Here is a 21,922-nt window from a genome sequence, read left to right as displayed (position 1 = left end):
TCTTTTTAACTTACACAGTAGCTTTCGTGAATGCATTTTATTCTCCCCATCAGACAAAAAGCTTTTGTTTTGTTTTTTGTTTATTTGGAAGATAGAGTTGACTGAGAAGAAGAGACGGAGGGAGGGAGGGAGGGAGAGAGAGAGAGAGAGAGAGAAATTTTGTATCTGCTGATTCACTCTCCAAATGCCTTCTAAAGCCAGGAGCCAGGAACTACACCTGGGATTCCCACATGTGTGGCCAGAATCCAAGTACTTGAGCCATGTTATGCTGCCGCCCAACCGTGTTACTAAGAAGCTAGATTGGAATTATGAAGGAGCCAACACACAAATCAGACACTTCAGTATGGGATGCGTGTGTCCCAAGCAGTGGTTTAACCCACTGTACCACCACACCTGCCCCCAGATAAAAAAGGTTGAACTGTGACTGGTTTGTCTGCTGCAAACTTGAAGTGTTAGGAAAGAAATAATAGTACAGCTTTGTAGTTTAAGAGCTTAGAAGTCAGCTAGCCAGTTAGGATCCAAACTGTACCTCTTGGTAGGTGTGTGAATTTGTGCTAAATTTGCCTGATACTGTAAGCTGTAGTTATATTTAAAAAGATAGTAGTCCATATTTCATTGAAATTATTAGGAGGATTGTAATGAGCTAATGATTATAACAATATGGAAACCTGGCACATGGTAAATACTCAAGAACTGTATTATTCATAGAGAAGAAGTGGATTGAGTTGAATGAAGAGGGGAACATCGGTAGGTTTGTTCCGCTTCCTTAGCCCATGGTTCCTTTAGACTTCTCAGTAGCACATCTGATCTGTATAAAATGAAGAGAGGAAACGGACAGGAGCACACTACCGTCATTTGACTCTTGCAGTGCCGTGTAGATATTTGAGGATGCTGGGATGTGGAAGCTGCCTTACAGTCAAGGAATTTTTTTCTCAGCAGTCAGTCCATCATAAGTATTTACTTTTTGTTGTTTGTTTGTTCTGCTTTATATTCAAGAGTGTTAAATAGAATTAGAACAAGTTTAAGACTTACTCCTTGCCCTGATAAAAACTTGAGCTTCTTTTTATGGACTGGGATTATAAGTTAGAATGTTGCTGAGTTTAAGAACTAAAATAGTATAAGCAATATTTCCTGGAAGACATAGAAATGTGAATGTGTCTTTGAATATAATGTTTAGAAATGTGGTTCCAGTTAAACATTTTGAATAAAGGGTTAAAAAGATTCTGGTTTTATGGAACAGCTGGAAGCAAGAAAGGAGTAGAATGTATATTAAAAAGGTTCAGGAAGTGAGAAGTAATTTTTTGTCTTCTCTAACTCTACAAATATCTGAAAATCTTTAAAGGTCATACATATTAAGAGAACTTGTTATTGGGAGGTGGAGTGTCCTCTCCTTCAGGTTGATTTTGTGTGTGTGTGTGTGTGTGTGTGTATGTTATGTATTTGCAAGAAAGAGGGGTCTTCCATCTGCTGATTGACTCCACAAAGGGCTGCAGAAGCAAGGACTGGGCACAGCTGGATCCAGGAGCCAACAGCTTGATCTGGGTCTCACATGTTGGTAGCAGGGCCCAAATACTTGGGTCATCTTCTCCTGTATTCCTAGGCCCTGGGACTTAACTTCTACTCCAGTATGGGATACCAGTATCGCAAACAGCTTAACCCTCTGTGTCTCAATGCTGGCTTTTCTATCCTTCAGTTTTATTTAACCCCACCCTAACATGTTCTGTAGTCTTTATATTTATAGCCCTAATTCCAGTAATATTAAGTCATTGTCTAAAAAGCCCTAGAACTAGATATATTTATGTGCGTGTTTCCATTTTTTGTTTTTTAACAGAAAATGAATGGTCATCTGCGGTTATTGAATATTGCTTGTGCTGCAAAGGCTAAGTGGAGACAGGTTGTACTGCAGAAAGCTTCCCGGGAGTCCCCTCTGCATTTCAGCCTTAATGGAGGAAGTGAGAAGGGATTTGGCGTTTTTGTTGAAGGGGTAGAACCAGGTAGCAAAGCTGCCGATGCAGGGTTGAAACGTGGTGATCAAGTAAGTAAATAACCAACTCCTTAAATTAAAGCTGCTTTTTAAGTGATATGTCTGTTACTTTTGTTCTCATCTGGTATGTTTTCTTTTTTTTTTTTTTGGTTTGTTTTGTTTTTGACTGGCAGAGTGGACAGTGAGAGACAGAAAGAGAAAGGTCTTCCTTTGCCGTTGGTTCACCCTCCAATGGCCGCCGTGGCCAGCACACCGTGCTGATCCATCGGCAGGAGCCAGGTGCTTCTCCTGGTCTCCCATGGGGTGCAGGGCCCAAGCACTTGGGCCATCCTCCACTGCACTCCCGGGCCATAGCAGAGAGCTGGCCTGGAAGAGGGGCAACCGGGACAGAATCCGGTGCCCCGACCGGGACTAGAACTCGGTGTGCCGGCGCTGCTAGGTGGAGGATTAGCCTATTGAGCCGTGGCGCCAGCAGATCTGGTATGTTTTCAAGTAAGCTTGGTCACTCTAAAGAAATATTTTTCGGCCAGTGCTGCAGCTCAATAGGCTAATCCTCCTCCTTGCAGCGCTGGCACACCAGGTTCTAGTCCTGGTCAGGGCGCCGGATTCTGTCCTGGTTGCCCCTCTTCCAGGCTAGCCCTCTGCTGTGGCCAGGGAGTGCAGTGGAGGATGGCCCAAGTGCTTGGGCCCTGCACCCCATGGCAGACCAGGAGAAGCACCTGGCTCCTGGCTTCGGATCAGCGCGGTGTGCTGGCCACGGCGGCCATTGGAGGGTGAACCAACAGCAAAAGGAAGATCTTTCTCACTGTCCACTCTGCCTGTCAAAAAAAAAAAAAAAAAAAGAAAAAGAAAAAGAAATATTTTTCTGAACCTCTCTTTTTTAAAAAAAAAATTGAAAGCGTTACACAGAGAGAGGAAAAGCAGAGAGAGAGACAGAGAGGTCTTCCATCTGCTGGTTCATTCCTCAATTGGCCACAATGGCTGGAACTGCACCGATCCAAGGCCAGGAGCTTTTTCCGGGTCTCCCACGCAGGTGCAGGGGCCCAAGGACTTGGGCCATCTTCTACTGCTTTCCCAGGCCATAGCAAAGAGCTAGATCAGAAGTGGAGCAGCGGGGTCTCAAACCTGTGCCCATATGGGATGCCAGCTCTTCAGGCCAGGACGTTAACCCACTACACCACAATGCTGGCCCCCTCAACCTCTTTTTAAAATTAGTATTTAATATGGTTTATCTTAAAAATATACTTGTATTTGTCACATGTATGTTATAGCAAATTTGACATAGTTGGCTAGAAACATCATGGTCTGCTTATGTCTCTCAGCATGACCTCCTTTACATAGGCCTGTACATCCCTAGGAGGATAGGAAACAGTATCAGCCGGCAGCCTCAGAATATTCTGGAAAGATCAGTATACCCATATGAGTCCACTCATTTGCATGTTTTGAAGGAGAGGGACTTTTTACCACTTAGTGCTGTCAAGTGTACGTGAGCAATGATTACTGTAAATGATGATATCTGATTTAGTAGTATCCATACTGTAGCATAAGCCTGGTGAGGGACTAGGAAAAAGGTGACACTAGAGGAATTCATAGTGATTTATGCTTTTCATGTAGGCAATAGATTTATTTCAAACTGTGATAGACTTACAACCTCGTTCCATAAAAACATCAGTTCTCTAGATTACCTCAGTCCTATGAATCATGTTCATCACAATATTAAGAGATGAGGTTTAGTAGTCTATTTTTAGCAGAATTTTCTAGATTATTATTGAGGGTGCAAAGCATAGTTTCCCAAAATGTAGCTCATAAGAATCATTTAGGAAACATTTTTGCATTTAAAAATTTGTTTATTCTTTTAGAATGTGACTTAAGTGACTAGTACTAAAGAACAGTGATTCTCAACCGCTTGATGAGGGACATTTGGCAATGTCTGGATATATTTTTTATTTATTATAACTTGAAGATTACTACCGGCATGTAGCAAGGATGGTACTGACCACCTTGCAGTGCCTCGCATAACCCTTCAGCTGATCCAAACCAACATTTGTGTGAGAGGTTAAGAAAATCCTGAAAAGTAGCAACCATTCCTTTGTTTCCTTAAAGGAGCTTTTTTTAAAGATTTATTTTATTTATTTGAAAAGAGTTAAAGAGAGAGGTAGAGACAGAGAGAGAGAGGTCCTCCATCCGCTGGTTCACTCCCCAATTGGCCACGGCTAGAGCTGCACCAATCTGAAGCCAGGAGCTTCCTCCAGGTCTCTGACACGGATGCAGGGGCCCAAGGACTGGGGCCATCTTCTGCTTTCGTAGGCCACAGCAGAGAGCTGGATAGGAAGAGGAGCAGCAGGGACTCGAACCAGCACCCATATGGGATCCTGGTGCTTCAGGCCAGGGCTTTAACCCACTTCACCACAGCGCCAGCCCTATAAAAGAGCTTTTAAAAAACAAATATTTCTGTGCCTTACTCCAAACTGCTCATTAAGAATGTCTCATAGCCACAGTCCTGGAGTTAGTACCTTTATTGTTCATGTATTTTGTCTTAGTCACATTGAAAAATCACGTTTTCTTCACAGGGGGGAAAAAACTATTGAATTCCCATGATTTTATTCTGGAGAATGAAACGTGTCATGCTTTCATTTTGACCTTTAATCTTCGCAACTACTTTTTAAATGTTGGGGGAATTTTGCTTAATATTATGTATCCTTTTTCCAGAATACTTTTTATTAAAAAGATTTATTTATTTATTTGAAAGAGTTACACAGAGAGAGAAGGAGAGGCAGAAAGAGAGTGAAAAAGAGGTCTTCGATCTGCCGGGTCACTCCCCAGTTGGTTGCTACAGCTGGAGCTTGCCCAATCCGAAGCCAGGAGATTCTTTTGGGTCTTGCATGCAGGTACAGGGGCCCAAGGACTTGGGCCGTCTTCCATTGCTTTCCCAGGCCATAGCAGAGAGCTGGATCGGAAGTGGAGCAGCTGGGACTCGAACTGGAGCCCATGTGGGAGGCCAGCACTGCAGGCAGCAGCAGCTTTACCCACTATACCACAGTGCCGGTCCCCAGAATACTTTGGTCATTTGAATTAAGCATTAAAAGCTTAAAAGGGATCATTTTGACATTCTCATCTGCTTTTACTGATTCCAGTGACCAACTCCATTTCAACTATGCCATAAATCCCCAAGTACATTTCAGTTGTCTTAAGTAGTACTTTCAGTATTATTTTCCCAGAAAAACAAGTGTGTACTGAAGTTTTATGTATCCTATGCTGTCTGAAGCTGCTATTATTCACTGGAATACAAAATTCTTTGGTGATAGAGATTTTCCCCTAAGAAAATTGAAGTTATAGAAATGTATATCATTCTGATTTCTTTGCCTAGTCCTTACTTCTCTTTGCTTAGGGACATTAGGCTTTTTTTTTTTTCTTACAGTGAAAAATTTTACATAGGTCACTGGCATGCTGGGGAATGGCCACACTGGTGCATCTGTGCCGTCAGGGATCTCCAGTGTTTGTGTGGAAGACAAATCCATCTCTGTGCTGCTTGCCACTGAATGCAGTCCCGTCCCTAGTAGAAAACTATACTAGGGACCGGTGCTGTGGTACAGCAGGTTAAAGCCCTGGCCTGAAGTCCTGGCATCCCATTAAGGGCACCAGCTCTCTGCTATGGCCTGGGAAAGCAGTGGAATATGGCCCAAATCCTTGGGCCTATGTACCCGTGTGGGAGACCCAGAAGAAGCTCCTAGCTCCTGCCTTTGCATCGGCTCATCTCCAGCCTTTCCAGCCATCTAGGTAGTGAACCAGCGGATGGAAGACCTCTCTGTTTAACTCTGTCTTTCAACTAAATAAAATAGATCTTTAAAAAAAGAAAACCATACTAACTGTTTTCAGAGGACTGCTTTTGAATGAATTATGTCTCTGAAGTGCAGTAAATGTACATATAGAATATTTGGTCCAATTTGTACATCTGTATAAAGACATGAATTTTATGAGCTGATCTGACATGATTAAACTGTTTTCTGCAGTTTTAACCATCCTGTGGTTTAAAAAACTTTTTCCTTAATGTAATCCCAAGAGAACAAACAAAGGCTTATAGTGGAGAATTTGAGAAATACAGCAATATGAATGTATAGAAAAATATTATACAGTGGTCTGTATTCTTAGAAATGTAACAGTTGTTCACATAAGGGTATATTTCACTCAATTTCTGTTTTATTTTTCCACTATTAAATTTTTAAGGTTGTAGAGGTAACTGATACTGTTGATATCTGAATTTGTATTTTCCAAACACTTTTTTCTTAAGATAATGGAAGTAAATGGACAAAACTTTGAGAATATTACAATTGTGAAGGCCCTTGAAATTTTGAGGAACAATACACATCTTGCGCTTACTGTAAAGACCAACATTTTTGGTGAGTTTTGCTGTAAAAACTGCCTGGGCTTGCGCTTTTTTTTTTTTTTTTTTTTTCTAATAGAGATAAGTCATTAAAAGGCAAACGAAGAGAATAAACTATTGCTAAGATATCGTCTAAAGTGCTGCTGTGTTTTGGTTATTTAGTGTTGTCTAGTATGTTCTAGAATTTTCAGTGTTTGTTATTTATACTTTTCATTTTACATCTTGTATACTAAGTTTTTAAGTAGATGCTTACAGTTACTGAGTCCTGAAGTATCCACAGTGCAGTGTGTACTCTACTCTGCTGGGGAATGCTAAGTGAAACTTAGAAGTCATTATCAGACATCCCCCCCCACACACACACAATGTACTATCAGTGTACTTCTAATGAAAGTGCCAGATTAGTTGTTTTATGGAAATAAATTGAATAAAGCATTGAATTTAATGAGTTCTGAATTTAGACTCCCAATGACAGCATACTTTCTAAATAAAAATGTTACTTATGATGCCTGTATTGTGTTTTCATCATGTTTATATTTGGATGAAGCAAAGACTAACTGAATCTCCTGGATTATTTTTTTATTTTTAGCTTTTAGTTGTTTTCTTTAAGCACCATATGATTTGCTGAAATTCTGAGAAAAGTAATGGTAAAGAGTCCTTAAGAAGTAAGGAGGGAAAAAAATCTGTTTTGAGTTGTTTAGATTTCAATTGGAGAAGTAAAAGTTGACTTTAATAACCTTTCTGGTAGAGAGGAAGTGTGAGTTTTGGCGTTTTGTTCACCCCCTACCCCAGCCCTCAACATTAACTCCTCCTTATGTTGTCTTTAATCATAATGAAACATTTGGAATTTTTCCTCTATTTGAATCCCTTTGACTGAATTACATCATATTAAATCTGGTGTATGAATTTCCAGTGGCAGATTTTCATTAATAAATAAGCACAGAGTAAGTAAATTTTCACATTTTTGGATTTTCTGGGGTTTGCACTAGTATCTAGAAATGCCAGCTGTTTTGTTAAAAAGAATACCAGTTTTGAAAAATACCAAAGCAGAATTTGCCCTGTTACCTTGGGCAAATTGTTTAGCTCTCCAAGCTTCAGTTTGTCCAGCTAGGGTTCTTGTAAGGATCTGATACTTTCAAATCTTCTTGTATCTGTCACATAATGAGTATTAACTGGTATCAAATATTATATGTAAAAATATATATAACATAGTGATTAACGGCATATGGGAGGGCCGGCGCTGCGGCTCATTAGGCTAATCTTCCACCTGCGGCACCAGCACCCCAGGTTCTAGTCCCGGTTGGGGTGCCGGATTTTGTCCCGGTTGCTCCTTTTCCAGTCCAGCTCTCTGCTGTGGCCCTGGAAGGCAGTGGAGGATGGCCCAAGTCCTTGGGCCCTGCACCCGCATGGGAGACCAGGAGGGGGCACCTGGCTCCTGGCTTTGGATGGGTGCAGTGCCGGCCATAGTGGCTATTTGGGGAGTGAACCAACTGAAGGAAGACCTTTCTCTCTGTCTCTCTCTCTCTCTCTCACTGTCTAACTCTGCCTGTCGGGGGGGGAAAAACAGCATATGGGAGCAGAACAGTTAGGTGTGAGGAATGTAAAAGGCAAGGAAGCCATAACCTCCATACTCTTGTTGTGCAGAGGGTAAGAGTTAGGGTCCCTCCAAAGGAGAACCACCACAGTCAGTTCCTACTCCTTTACCCCAGTAGAATATAGTCAAACAAGATGCCCAAGAGTGTTATCTGACAGGCCCACCTGCTCCTGAACACACAGGTTCAAAGATGGTTACTGATAGGTCATTGGAGGTGTGTCATTTAGCATTATCATGAACCATAAGATGACCCCACCTCCACCCCACCTGTCAGTCTGAGTTGATCTGCTCATTCACCTGTTAGAAGATTGGCTGCAGCCATTGCTGTACAGTTTTATCAGGGCTCAGCAGTTTACTTATTTACAAAAGCAGTGGTTAGGGGGTTGCAAGTCACTAGGCAACAGGTAGGCAAAGAACTGTTAAGGGCTGTTGATATGCCAAGGAAGCTTTGTTGAACAAGGGGAAGAGGATCCTTTGTTGTCCACAGTATCAGGAGCATTTCAAAGAGATACTGTAAAATATTTGTGGAAATACAGCATTTTAGTCTGGATGTGATACCCAAATTAAGCACTAATAACTGGCATTACATGAAGTGGAGTTGAGCAGTTAGGTCATCGTGTGTGAAACTGACAGGCAGAGTACCTACAAAAGCAAAAGCTGTGACTAAAAAACATTTGTCCATATTAGGATTAGGGAACTTTTTTTCTGCCAGGGGCCATTTGCATGTTTATAACCTCATTTGTCCATACCGAGTTGTCAGAAAGCCTGCTGTAGTCTTATTGAATGTTGAATCTTTCCTGTGGTTGCCTTGCCAGGGCACGACCCATTGACTTCCTAGGCTGCACATTACCCACCCCTGGCTTGAGCTGTTCAAGCATGCTACATGATGAAGTTGAGGAAAGAAGAAAGGGACAAAATTGAGCACTATTCTGAGATACCTAAAGGAAAATGTGAGGAAGAAAAGTCTTTAAGCAATAATAACAGAATCAAAGAAGGTTGTGAATCTTAGAATTCAAAGGACCCATAATCTGAGCAAAATGAATTTAACAACAGACAGCCTTTCTATATCCAGTATTGACTGAAGACAACTAAATGAACTAGAATAAATACAAAAAGGAGCTACGAACAAGCATAAAATCCAAAAGAGATTATGGAGTAACTGAATGACATTGAGCTGAGAGGAAGTGAGATCTCAAAGAGGGGAACTGAAACCTTCTCTTCCTTGAAGCATTTACCAGTGCTGAGAGGCTGGAGAGCCTGAGCTGCTTTAGACAGATTCCCAGGAGGAGGGAAAGTTACTCTTAATTCCTCAGTTGCTGAGAGCACAAACTATGGTTATGTCAGATCTCTTACCCACTCCTAGGATTGCACCCCAGAGGGATTTTTTCTTTTCCAAGGATGTTTTCCTAATCATAGGATATAACTGAGAAAAAAAGAGCTGCTTGGTAAACTCAGACTTTCTAGTAGAGTACACACCAAAGACTGGACCAGAATATAACAATCTTTGTCAGAAGTGGGACCTTGAAAGGTTCACCCTGAAGTGGATGTGGGCTATACTCTAGATGTCCTTCAAATTTTGGTCCTGGCCCTAAACTTCAGGTACCTGGCAAAAGAAAACAAATATCTTCCTCAGAGGATGCTGACAGCAACCTGGTAATTTCTAAAAATTTTTTAGAAACAGACTCAAGTGAGCCATCAAAGAGTCTGAGGGTCTCCTGGAAGTCAGTATGAGCCAGAACCAGCAGAGAAGAAGCAGAGGTGAACCAGAATTCAAGCACAGCCTATCGGGTGGTTTTCCTACGTTCTTGAAGATGAAAATCAGAACAAGGGTTCCAGTTCTGGGGTAGGAAGGGGTGAACACGTGAGCTCCTGCATCTCCCATGGAGCTTAACAGTGAAACTTGTACAGCGTCATTATCTACACTTTGGAGAACTCTGAGAAGCAAATAGCAATAGGCAGATCACAGAAGGAAGCAGATATTCAGAGCACCACCACTAGCAGTGAACTTACTACTGTTTTGTTGTTGTTGTTGTTCTTTTTTTATTAAAAAAAGAAGAAAACTTTTGTTATCTCCAGGATAGTCTCAAGGTAACCCAGAAAACCAGGTGTGAGTATAATGGTGCAGACAGGCAGGTATAGGAGAAGCTTCACTTACAGAGTGGAAAAGGGAATTCCTCGAGCTCACTGCTGGGGAGATCCCCCAAGTTTTTCTGTTTTTCTCCTTTTTTCTGGCTTCATCCCCTAAGGAATCCTTGGACAGCAGCAGTAACCCCTTTACTGGGGCTGTGACACCGAGAAGGCAAGACGAACTAACTTCCTTTTTTGCCTGCTCTTTTTGCCTTTCCACTGCTTGGACCTTAGACTCTATAAAAGGGAGCCCAAAGAAATGAAAAATGCCAGGTTAATGACTGAGGGGCAGGAGACAATTACAGAAAGTTGTTCATGAGCTCCTGGGCTCACCTTTAACTGTACGTGCGCTGATCTAATACAGTTACCATACTGTAATGTTAAGAACTAACATAGGAGGTGGGTCTGCTCAATTCCCTAACTGAGCATCACGGGGCACAAAGCAAACATCTGAATATCCCTGTTGAGTCTGTAAAAAACTGATTATTGGAACCACAGCCCCTAAAGCTAGCAGGACCACCATTTCCCATAGGATATAAATAGGACTCAGAGCAATGATAATTGTAACAACATCCCTGTTAGAGTTCTTTGTGTTTATCTGTTTAGGGTTTGGAAAGCTTTAATATTTGTGCATTGATGTATTCCATCGGTTTCAGAAATTTCCTGGCCATTATCATTTCAGAAGTATTACCTTTGCCCTGTCTCTGCTTTCCAAGTAGGACATGAGTTACTTGGCTGTTCAGAGATTGGTGTCCTGTGTGTCTCTTGCAGTCTGTTCTGTTCTTTCTGGTGTTTTTCCTCTTGGTGCTTCAGGTTGCATATTTTCTGATGACATGTGGTTGAGCATATTAATCTTGTTTTTTTGCTGTGTTGAGTCTGCTTTTAAACATTTGTAATGAGTTTAATGTTAGATTTTTTTTTTTTTCAGTTCTAGAATATCCATTTGAATCTCTTGTATAGGGTCCAGTTCCATCTTGGATCCATTTTATCTCTTTTCCTCTGTTTTCTTTAATATGCACACACATGCACAAACACATACCAATTATTATATAATTCCTATGTGTTAACTCCAAAAATTGGATTATCTTTTATTTTCTTTCCCCCCGGTTCTTAATCGTATTTCCTTAAAAAAAAAAAAATTTATTTAATTTATTTGAAAGAGTTGCAGGGAGAGGGAAGAGGGGAGAGGGAGGTCTTCCATCCAGTGATTCACTCACCAAATGGCCACTACAGCCAGAGCTGGGCCATTCCAAAACCAGGAGCCAGGAGCTTCTTCCAGGTCTGCTATGCAGATGCAGGAGCCCAAGGACTTGGGTCGTCTTCCACTGCTTTCTTAGGCTGTAGCAGGCAGTTGGATCAGAAATAGAGCAGCTGGGACTCGGACCAGCCCCCATATTTCCTTATTTAGTGCATCTTTAAGATTTTAATTAAGTGCTTCATTTTTTGTGTAGCACTAAACTTTAGAGAAGAATAAAAGTTCATATCTTACAGAAAAGACTTGCCATTTCTTCTGTTCAAGCAGATCAGGTAAAGGATTGAGTTGGATCAGACTGGATTACAGAGTTGCTTACACCACCATGTCTGCAGGTTTTAAGAGCAGAGTTTGCCATCTGCTTGATGCTGACCCTCTTCTCGTAGATCTTTGGCTCTATTAAGAGATTGTGGAAACTTTCATTCTGCTATTTCAACCTTGTCCTTTTGCCATCCCTTCTCTGATCTTCAACTAAGGCATGGCTTTTGATTCATAGTCTAATAGTTTTCTGTCTCTTTAAAAAAGTATTTGTCCAAGGCAGGGTCAGGGGATGGGCACCACAGGAGGCAGATGGACAGATGGAGAGAGTGAGCTCTCATCCATTCATTGATCCATTCCCCAATAGCTACAACTGCCAAGGCAGGGACAGGCTGAAGCCAGGAACCAGAACTCAACCAAACCTCTCATGTGGATGACAGGAACTGAACCATTTGAGCCATCACTTGTTGCCTTACAGCATTTGCATTATTAGCAGGAAGCTGGAATTGGGAACCAGAACCACTCTTCTGATTTATGTCACACAGTTAAAATCATTAGACCCAATGCTGATCCCTAAACTATTTTACTTATTTTATATTTCATTTAATTTTAGAGGTAGAAAAGACAGAGCAAAATCCCTTATCTTTTGGTTCTTTTGTGAAAGCCAAGAGCTAGGAACTCAGTTGAGGTCTAACACGGCTCAGGCGGGGACTCAGACTCTTCAGCCATCACTGCTGTATCACCGGGTCTGCGTTAGCAGGAAGTTGGAACTGGGAGCTAGAGGTCAGACTCAAACCCAGTCATTCCTGTATGGGATGTAGGCATCTTAACTTATATTGACTTAAATACAAAGGCAAACACATACCCTTAAACTGTTTGCTGACTTGCCTTACATACTGCCGCCAAGGAAATCTGACCCTTCCAACATTGCGTATCAATCATAACATACACATATCGTAGAATAGCATTATCTAGCTACTTCTGCAGAGTGCTCTCTGGTCTGTTTATTTACTTTAAGATTGATTTATTATTTGTTTATGAGAAGAGAGAGATCCATCTTCTCATTGACTCTGTAAATGCATGAAACAGCTGGGGCTGGATCTTCTATGTGAGGAGCTGGGATCCAAGTATTTTAACCATCATCTACTGCCTTAGTGGGTGCATTATTAGGAACCTGGGTTGGAAGCAGTGGAACCAGAACTTGAACTTGAACTCTGCTATGTACAAGCAGTGGCTTAATCTGCTGTACTACAATGCCTGGACCCCGATACTTTACTTTTCCCATAGAGTTTGAAATTGAGATTTCCTTTATCAACAATCGTCTCCTCCCTCTTCGACTTGTTGAGAATCTTCTCATCTTTCTGATATTTTCTTAGAAAGTAGCTTAAGAAAGATTACTCCTTTTCTACTATCTTAAGTTGTTCTTCCAGTTATATTCCCTCTGCACCTTATCTTAAACTCTGTAAGTGCTACAGCAGTAGAAATACACACTAGTTTATTGCCTTTCTTACATTCGCAGGTCAGGTAATAATGTGTGTGTGTGTGTGTGTGTACTTTTTTTTTTTTTTTTTTTTTAGAGATTTATTTATTTATTTGAAAGGCAGAGTTACAGAGCGGCAGAATGAGAGAGAGCAAGCACATGATTCCATCCGTTGGTTCACTCCCCAAATGATTGCAGTGGGTGAAGCTGGGCTGACGTGAAGCCAGGAGCCAGGAGCTTCTTCGGGGTCTCCCATGTGGATGCAGCAGCCCAAGGACTTGGGCCATCTTCTGCTGCTTTCCCAGGCCATAGTAGACAGCTAGATCAGAAATGGAGCAACATGGTCTGAAACCGGTGTCCATATGGGATGCCAGCAGGCAGGGGCTTTAGCTGCTATGTCACAGCGCCAGCCCCAGTTAATATTTTTTGAATGGGTGAATATCTTGATTACTTTTTTTTTTTTTTTTTTTTTTTTTTGACAGGCAGAGTGGACAGTGAGAGAGACAGAGAGAAAGGTCTTCCTTTTTGCCGTTGGTTCACCCTCCAATGGCTGCTGCGGCCAGTGTGCTGCGGCCGGCGCACCGCGCTGATCCGATGGCAGGAGCCAGGTATTTCTCCTGGTCTCCCATGCAGGTGCAGGGCCCAAGCACTCAGGCCATCCTCCACTGCACTTCCTGGCACAGCAGAGAGCTGGCCTGGAAGAGGGGCAACCGGGACAGAATCCGGCGCCCCGACCGGGACCAGAACCCGGTGTGCTGGCGCCGCAAGGTGGAGGATTAGCCTAGTGAGCTGCGGCGCCGGCCTCTTGATTACTTTTACCATGTGCTTTAAGATAAAATAAAATTTTAAAAATAGAATCTGAATATTTTGTTTAAGCAGATTGTCTTTGAAAGATGACTCCTGAAAATTTCCTTCATTTTGTGGTGGAAAAGTACTTTTTGGAAGCTTGTTCTGTTTGACGATGTGGTATCATTAAAACCCTGAAAAAAGTCCATGATTTAGTACTGTGCATCAAGCTGTTAATGCTGTAATTGTAACTCTTAAGGCTTTGTTCATATTAACCTTGTCAATCCTTTGATGTTGTGAGAAGCTCTTGTTTTCCTTCAACTCCCAAACATAGAAAAGGGCGTTCTCTGTGGTTGGAGTCCATTGGGCACATTGCTGATTTACAGCTTTGCTTTTCTCAAGGATACTGCCCACAGCTCCTGTGGCCGAGACTTTTCAATGTGTTCTCTGGAATGTGCAGCTGCTGTTTGACCATTCCCCGTGTCACAAAAATCTGAACACCTTCTTCTGCAAAACTAGCTGATAGTCATTTATATGAGTACTGCTTTTTACCTAAGTAAAAACCTCTATTTTCTCAAGCGTGCTAGCAGCCTGCCCACTTCTTTCCAGTTCCCCCAAATGACTTCATTTCATCAGGTGCGTAACTGAAAAAAGAAGCAAATGTAGATATTACATAAAAGGGTAGGTATAAATTTGATGTTTAAGTGGATGGTGCTTTGAAAGACCAAATAATAGAAAGCAGCTGTGTTTATCCTTAAAATTTGTTGTTAGTATAAAAACTTCATAATGAGAAAAAAAGGAAATTGACTGGTCTTTTTATTTCCACAGTGTTCAAAGAGTTACTTAGTAGGACTGAGCAAGAGAAATCGGGTATTCCTCATATTCCCAAAATTGCTGAAAAAAAAAGTAATCGCCATTCAATCCAGGATGTACCAGGAGATATTGAACAGACATCACAAGAAAAAGGAAGTAAGAAAGTTAAAGCAAATACTGTTTCAGGTGGAAGAAACAAAATCAGGAAAATTTTGGATAAAACACGATTTAGTATCTTGCCTCCAAAACTGTTCAGGTAGGTAATGCCAGTCCTTCCTGTAGGAATTTTCATATGTACTGTACAGTTTTTATTATAGGGGAGGGAAGTTTTGGTCGGTTTTGTTTTTAATACAATTAATGCATCATGGAAGCCTCAAGTAATATGTAAATAAGAAAGCCTGACCGTCTCCCTGTCATTTCCCTGAAGTTAACCACTGTTAGATTATATAATCTTCCATTAGCATTATTTTGAATTTTAGAAGAAACTATCAGTTTTATTTTATGAAATTGTTTTTATGTGTGTTATGGGCAATTTCAGTTCTCCAGTCTATAGTTTGGACACCCTAAATCATTGGACACATTACTGCCAGCAGGTGCTTTTGTTTTTTAAAACTGATCTTTTCTTTTGGCACTGTGTATTTCCTCCATGATTCTAAAGGTGAACTTTTTAATCAAATGTGTTATCTATTCTGAAGTACAATATCACTAAAACTGAGTGTGTGAAGATTTTAGATACAAATTAAGTTCTGTAAACTGTTGAAATCAGTCCACTGAAGTGTCATGTTTGGGAATGACTAATATATATCATTTCTATTTATGTCCTACATTATCAGCTTTGTAAAGCAATCAAAAAAGTCTAATCAAGTATAGTATTTAGCATACAGCAGGTACTCAGTATGTGTTGAATAAATCAAGATATTAATCAGTGGAAGAATGAAAGCATGTTCAAACAAGCACAAACCCAGTTTTCAGTATTTCTCTAGTAAAAATCTCAAAGATTTCCTCATCAAAAATGTTCTTCCTACCAATGCATTGTAAAGTGAAATCGTCATAGTGAATGGTAGAGAGAGTTTGAAACTTGAAGAGAGCTTGTTTTGGAAGGGGAGATGATAATCTCAGAAGAAATAGCAATTCATTTGGACTCATGTTTAGGGTCCATTTAGAGTTTTTGGTCATGTATCACATGGTAGAATGGAAATATCCAGCAATTGTTGACTGCTAGAGTCAGATATTGTGGCCTGGGGTGGGTGGGGGGTATCGGAAGCAGAAAGTGTTCTGCTTTGTCTTTTTTTTTTTTTTTTTTTTTTTAACAGGCAGAGTGGACAGTGAGAGAGACAGAGAGAAAGGTCTTCCTTTGCCGTTGGTTCACCCTCTAATGGCCGCTGCGGCCGGCGCGCTGCAGCCGGCATACCGCGCTGATCCGAAGGCAGGAGCCAGGTGCTTCTCCTGGTCTCCCATGGGGTGCAGGGCCCAAGCACTTGGGCCATCCTCCACTGCCTTCCTGGGCCACAGCAGAGAGCTGGCCTGGAAGAGGGGCAACTGGGACAGAATCTGGTGCCCCAACCGGGACTAGAACCCGGTGTGCCAGCGCCGCAAGGTGGAGGATTAGCCTGTTGAGCCATGGCACCAGCCCTTGCTTTGTCTTTAAAGATTGATTGATTTGAAAGGCAGAGTCACAGAGATTGATTCTTTCATCTACTGATTCAGTTTCCAAATGGATTCAACAGCTAAAGTTGGGCCAGGTCAAAGCCAAGAAACAGGAACTCCAGGGAGCTGGTTCTGAAGTGGAGAAACCAGGACTTGAATTAGCACTCACATGGGATGCCAGTGTCAGGGGTGCCAGCTTGATCCACTGTGACACAGTGCCAGCCCCAGCAGATACAGTTTTATAGTGAGAGTTGGTACTTTATCAGCTGAATAGAACAAGGGAAAGCAGAACAAACTTGTTGATATTCAGAGCAGTGATTATAAAGACCATGTAATCTAGTAAATAGGCTACGGAACACTTGAAAACAGCGTTAAAATACATGAGAAGGCCAGGGAATTGGTAGAGTTTCTAGTTTGAATAACAGTGAAGGTTAAGATCAGTCAATTGGTGAAGTATTTTTTGGGTCTTGTAATTTTGCTGGTCATTATTAAAGTCCATCATGTGACCAGACTTGGGTGACTGAATCGGGTTTAGGAAAAGGTGGCTGTGGCTTAGGAAAATCGGGCTTAGGAAAAGTAGTAAAGAACTGCCCACTGAGGATTTCTGGGCTGGTTTTGAATTGTTGAGAATGACCACCAGAATAAGAAATAGAGGAAATAGTGAACCAAGAACTAATTTTTTTTTTTTCAGCAAATACAGTACATGGAGAGTTTGTTGGTGTTTAGCCATTTCTAATAACATCTGGGAGATGATGGGCTGCTCCTCTCAAGTTTATGACGTGCAGCTATGTTTTAAGCAGTGGGAATCACAGAGTCTCATAGAAGAGGAAATAGCTTCCACTTCCAAGAGCTCTCATGAAAGCAGGGTCATTGTCCTTTAAGGAGAGCACTGTCTGCACACAGGCAGAGAGAAGGGGGTGGGGACAGAAACTGGTGATAGGTGAAAGCTTGATATATCCTGCATATGAAGTGCTAGAGAGCAACTCTTTAAGTGGAAAGAAGGGACAGTTGTGACATCTGTCACCTAAACCAGAGAACATTGTGATTATAACTCACTTCAGGTTGTCAGTGTCATGTTCCAGACAGCTGCACTCAAGTTGTGGACAGCTGAATCTGTCTCATCTCTACATTATGTTCTCAAAAATGGGAATTAGGTACTGTGCATAGATGCTGTCTTTGGTTACAGCAAGAAGCAAGGAAATTGAGGTCTCCAGAAGGAACTGAGCATTTTTAAGTAACCTCTCCCCAAAGAAATATCTTGCAGAGATAATTTTAAACTTAGAAGAATTTTTTTACATTAACTTTTTCAATTATTAGTGAAACATTTATTCGCTCTGTTGCTTTCTGCTATCAGGGAGGCTATTGGTTTTGAATATGAACATGATTCAGCTATATAAATACAAAAAGATAATGAACATTTTAGTAGAGGTTATAAATATTTCTGTATCCTGTTTTCTTGGGACATCTAATTTGTCATTTTTACCTGTCAGAGTAGTTGCTTTGTATTTTCAAGGATTTACATTATATTTCTTTGCACTTAATCATTTGAAGTGAACTCAGGGAATACTTTGTGCTGTACAAAATTATACTCTCCATTAGATATAAAGATCTCATGCAAACCAGGGAGAAAACTAATTAGAATTTAAGTACAAAAATAAACAGATACCATGAATCAGATCTGCTATATCAATACTCACCAAGATAAAACAGGATCCCATTTGCTTAATCAAAGGCTGACAAACCAGAATTAATAATGTAAGTTAGACAGCAGGGTCACACTGCTGGAGCATTCTGTAAAGCAGTCACAGTATTTTTAAATTAATTTTAAAAATAGCCATATCCTTTGATCCATTAATTCCATTTCCACTAATGTATTCAATGAAGACATGTTCAGATGTTCTTAGTTGTATTAGCTGTAGTAAAACAAAATTGGGAAGACCCTGAATGCCCCAATACAAGATATTAGTCAAATAGTACTATCTGCTGCAAAAATGATAAAAATCAGGTTTTTATTGTAGTTATTATAAGGAATACTCCGATAGTATTTTTTCACTGCTTGTTTGCTGTTAACTGAAAAGTGATCACTGTGAAATATAAGAGTGGGAATAAGAGAGGGAAGAGATGTGCAATTCGGGACATGCTCAAGCTGACTTGCCCCAAATGGTAGAGTTAGAAACATACCAGGGGATTCCAATTCAGTCCCATCAAGGTGGCATGTACCAATGCCATCTCACTAGTCCCAGTGATCAATTTCTGTTCATAGTTGATCATAATGATAGGACTAAGAACCAAAGGGATCACATAAACAAGAATAGTGTCTGCAAATACTAGCTGATAGAATAAAAAAGGGAGAGAATGATCCAACATGGGAAGTGAGATACACAAAAAATATATTTTTAATGAATTGAGCTCTACAATTTGAGCGTCTCCAATGTGCCAGAGCTCTTTAGAAGAGGCACTCAGTAGCATTACAGTTCAAAAATTTGGTTTCCATTTTTTAAAATCATTCAAACTTTTTTTTCTTTAATCACAGTTGTGTTATAAACATCTTTCTTATTCATTGTGGCAATCTCAGAAATACCCTGCCTTGCTTATTTATCAGGAATTTTTTTTCTCCATTTTTTGCCAACATACATTTTCTTTGCTTTTAATATTCGGGTTATTTTTCAATTGCATATTGATATTTATATGTCCTTTTTAGTGTTATAATATGAAACTAAATATATTTACTCTTGAGTAAATTTAGTGTTGGAATTACTGAGGAATTTTTCAAAACTGTCTTGTTTCTGTTGTTGCATCACCTTCTCAGGAGACTGTTTTGGTAAGAAGTGATGTAATTGTTTGGCAAATGGGCTGTTTAAACTCAGCTTCAAGCATGGATATTTTGCCAGTTATATATGTCATAGCATGGATTGTACATGACACCATGTTCATGCTTTCATGACCATGCATTTGTAACCAGCTTTACTCAATTATAGTTGTATAGTGTTTTATCTATTGATTATTGAAAATCAGAGTTGGGGCTGGTGTTGTTGCGTGGTGGGTGAGGCTGCCACCTGCAGTGTTGGAATCCCATATGGACACCTGTTCAAGTCCTGACTTCTCCACTTTTTTTTTTTTTAAAGATTTATTTATTTTATTTGAAAGAGTTACACAGAGCGAGAAGCAGAGGCACAGAGAAGTCTTCCATCTGCTGGTTTACTCCCCATTTGGCCGCAATAGCTGGAGCTGCGCCAATCCAAAGCCAGGAGCCAGGAGCTTCTTCCCGGTCTCCCATGAGTGTGCAAGGGCCCAAGGACTTGGGCCATCTTGTACTGCTTTCCCAAGCCATATCAGAGAGCTGGATCAGAAGTGGAGTAGCTGGGACTTGAACTGGCACCCATATGGGATGCTGGCAATGCAGGCAACAAGCTTTACCCGCCACACCACAGTGCTAGCCCCACTTCTCCACTTCTGATCCAGCTCTCTGCTCTGGCCTGGGAAAGCAGTAGAAGATGGGACACAAGTCCTTGGGCCCTTGTGGCTCCTGACTTTGGATTGGCCCAGCTCCAGCTGTTGGAGCCATTTAGGGAGTGAACCAGCAGATGGAATACTTCTCTCTGCCTCACTTGAACTCTGCCTTTTAAATAAAAAATCTTTCAAAAAAGAAAGAAAAGCAGAGTTAATGTTCTGTAATAAGTATAAGGACTTTCAGTATTTGATGCACTTCTCTTAATCTTTATAGTCAATTCCAGTTTGGTACAACTGATGCAACTAATTTCCTAATAGGAAACTGTCCTTTTTTTTTTTTTTTTTTTTAAGAATTATTTATTTATTTGAAAAGCAGAATTACATTTTCTGCTCCCTGGTTTATACCCCAAATGGCCCAGCTATAGCCAGGTCTGAGTCAGAGCAAACCCAGAAGACTGAAATTCCATTTGGGTCTCGCAAGTGGATGACAGGGGCCAAGTAACCTGGATCAGAAATGGAGCAGTAGGACTTGAACCAGTGCTCATGTGGGATGCCGGCATCACGGGCAAAGGCTTCACCTGCTACCACAGCTCCGGCCCCAAAACAAACTTTTTAACATTATTACAGTTCTCTTTACTTTATCAGGAGGACTGCTAACCTTACCTTTAGCTGGTTGCCTTTGTGGATACAGTTAATCTGTGTCTAAAAATTGCCAGGCTTTGTTTTCGAAAACCAATTTTTAATAGACTTAATAGGCTTCCTGCTGAGCCATGAGGCCAAGCCCTCAAATAGGGTCATTTCCTTTGTCTTACTTGTCAGATAACACTGCATTCTCTCTTGGCAGAGTATTTCCTGTTTCTGCAGTGCCCTGTCCTCCTCTACTTCTCAGTGTATATCAACAAAATAAGTCTTTCTGATTTTTTAAAAACATTTGTTTGAGGGGGCTAGCACTGTGGTGTTGTGTGCTTAGCTTTCACCTGCAGTGCCAGCAATCCCATATGGGCGCCAGTTCATGTCCCTGCTGCTCCTCTTCTGATCCAGATCCCTGCTAATGGCCTGGGAAAGCAGTAGAAGATGGACAAAGTGCTTGGGCCCCTGCACCCATGTGGGAGACCCCAGAGAATCTCCTGGCTCCTGTCTTTGGATTGGCTCAGCTCCAGCCGTTGTGGCCATTTAGGGAGTGAACCAGTGGATGGAAGACCTTTCTCTCTGCCTCTCCCTCTTTGTGTCTGTAACTCTGCCTCTCAAATAAAAAAATAAAAGCTTTGAAAAAAGATATGAGAGGCAAAGAGAGCTTCCGTCTACTGATTAATTTCACAAATGCCTGCAATGACTGGAGGTAGGCTGGGGGAACCAGGTCTCACTTGTGCATGGCAGGAAACTACTTACCGGAGTCTACTCTTGTCCCCCAAAGTCTGTGTTGGCAGGAAGCTGGAATTGGGAACCAGAGCTGGGAATCAAACTTAGGGACTGCTGTGTGGGCCATGGCTGTGAACAGCAAAGCTGAACATTTGTTCTTCCTTTATTCTAAAAAACAGGAACCCTATATTCCTCGGCGCCAAAGCATTCTTCTTTGTTACCTGATTGATTTCTTGAAATTGTCTTACAGCATAAGCAATATTATTCACACTTCTAGAAGAAGAAAACAAAAACATAAAAAGAGAAAAATTTGCCCGAGGTCAGACAGCTGGCTTTGCTTTCTTCCATGCCGTCATGCTTTTCCTTGACTGGTCACCTTTCTCTCTTGTCCTGGCCTTGTTGTCCTTGTTAGCATCCTAACACTCCTCTACTCTCCTATCTTGTTTAGTTTCCTAATCTGAATAAATTCTGTATTTTACTTGTAGCATATTTTAAATACTTCCTACATTTTGTTCATGTTTACAACCGTTTCTTAATCCTTTCAATGATAATAGGTAAGTATTCTGGTGTACATCGGTTTGTGTAAATGCAAGTACTGGGAACTAATATTAACTGAGGACATTGGTTTTAACTTAAGTACAGCCCTAGAGAGAAACAGTATTTCACTAGGAATGTGATGGAAATGTTTTTTAAATGCTTAAAAATTATTTATTTATTCGAAAAGCAGAGAGATACAGGTAGAGACACAAGTTTTTTTTTTTTTATTCTGTTTTTGTTTTTGTTCTTTTCTGTCC

The 21,922-nt window shown here is 41.0% G+C and overlaps 1 protein-coding gene across 14 annotated transcripts in view; it reads left to right on the top strand.

Annotated features, from left to right (window-relative positions):
* RAPGEF6 (Rap guanine nucleotide exchange factor 6) overlaps positions 1–21,922 on the top strand; it is a 205,911-nt gene that overhangs the window by 126,037 nt on the left and 57,952 nt on the right. For all 14 annotated transcript variants that reach the window (XM_070076077.1, XM_070076083.1, XM_070076081.1 and 11 more), the window contains 3 exons: positions 1,832–2,035; positions 6,273–6,381; positions 14,688–14,928. In XM_070076077.1, coding sequence (XP_069932178.1) covers positions 1,832–2,035; positions 6,273–6,381; positions 14,688–14,928 — 554 coding nt within the window. The remainder of the gene's footprint in view (positions 1–1,831; positions 2,036–6,272; positions 6,382–14,687; positions 14,929–21,922) is intronic.

This window comes from Oryctolagus cuniculus, chromosome 6, assembly GCF_964237555.1.
Source record: "Oryctolagus cuniculus chromosome 6, mOryCun1.1, whole genome shotgun sequence".
In the NCBI taxonomy this organism is placed as follows: domain Eukaryota; kingdom Metazoa; phylum Chordata; class Mammalia; order Lagomorpha; family Leporidae; genus Oryctolagus; species Oryctolagus cuniculus.
The sequence above is the reverse complement of the archived record's forward strand: the minus strand, read 5'-3'. Positions and strand labels throughout refer to the sequence as shown.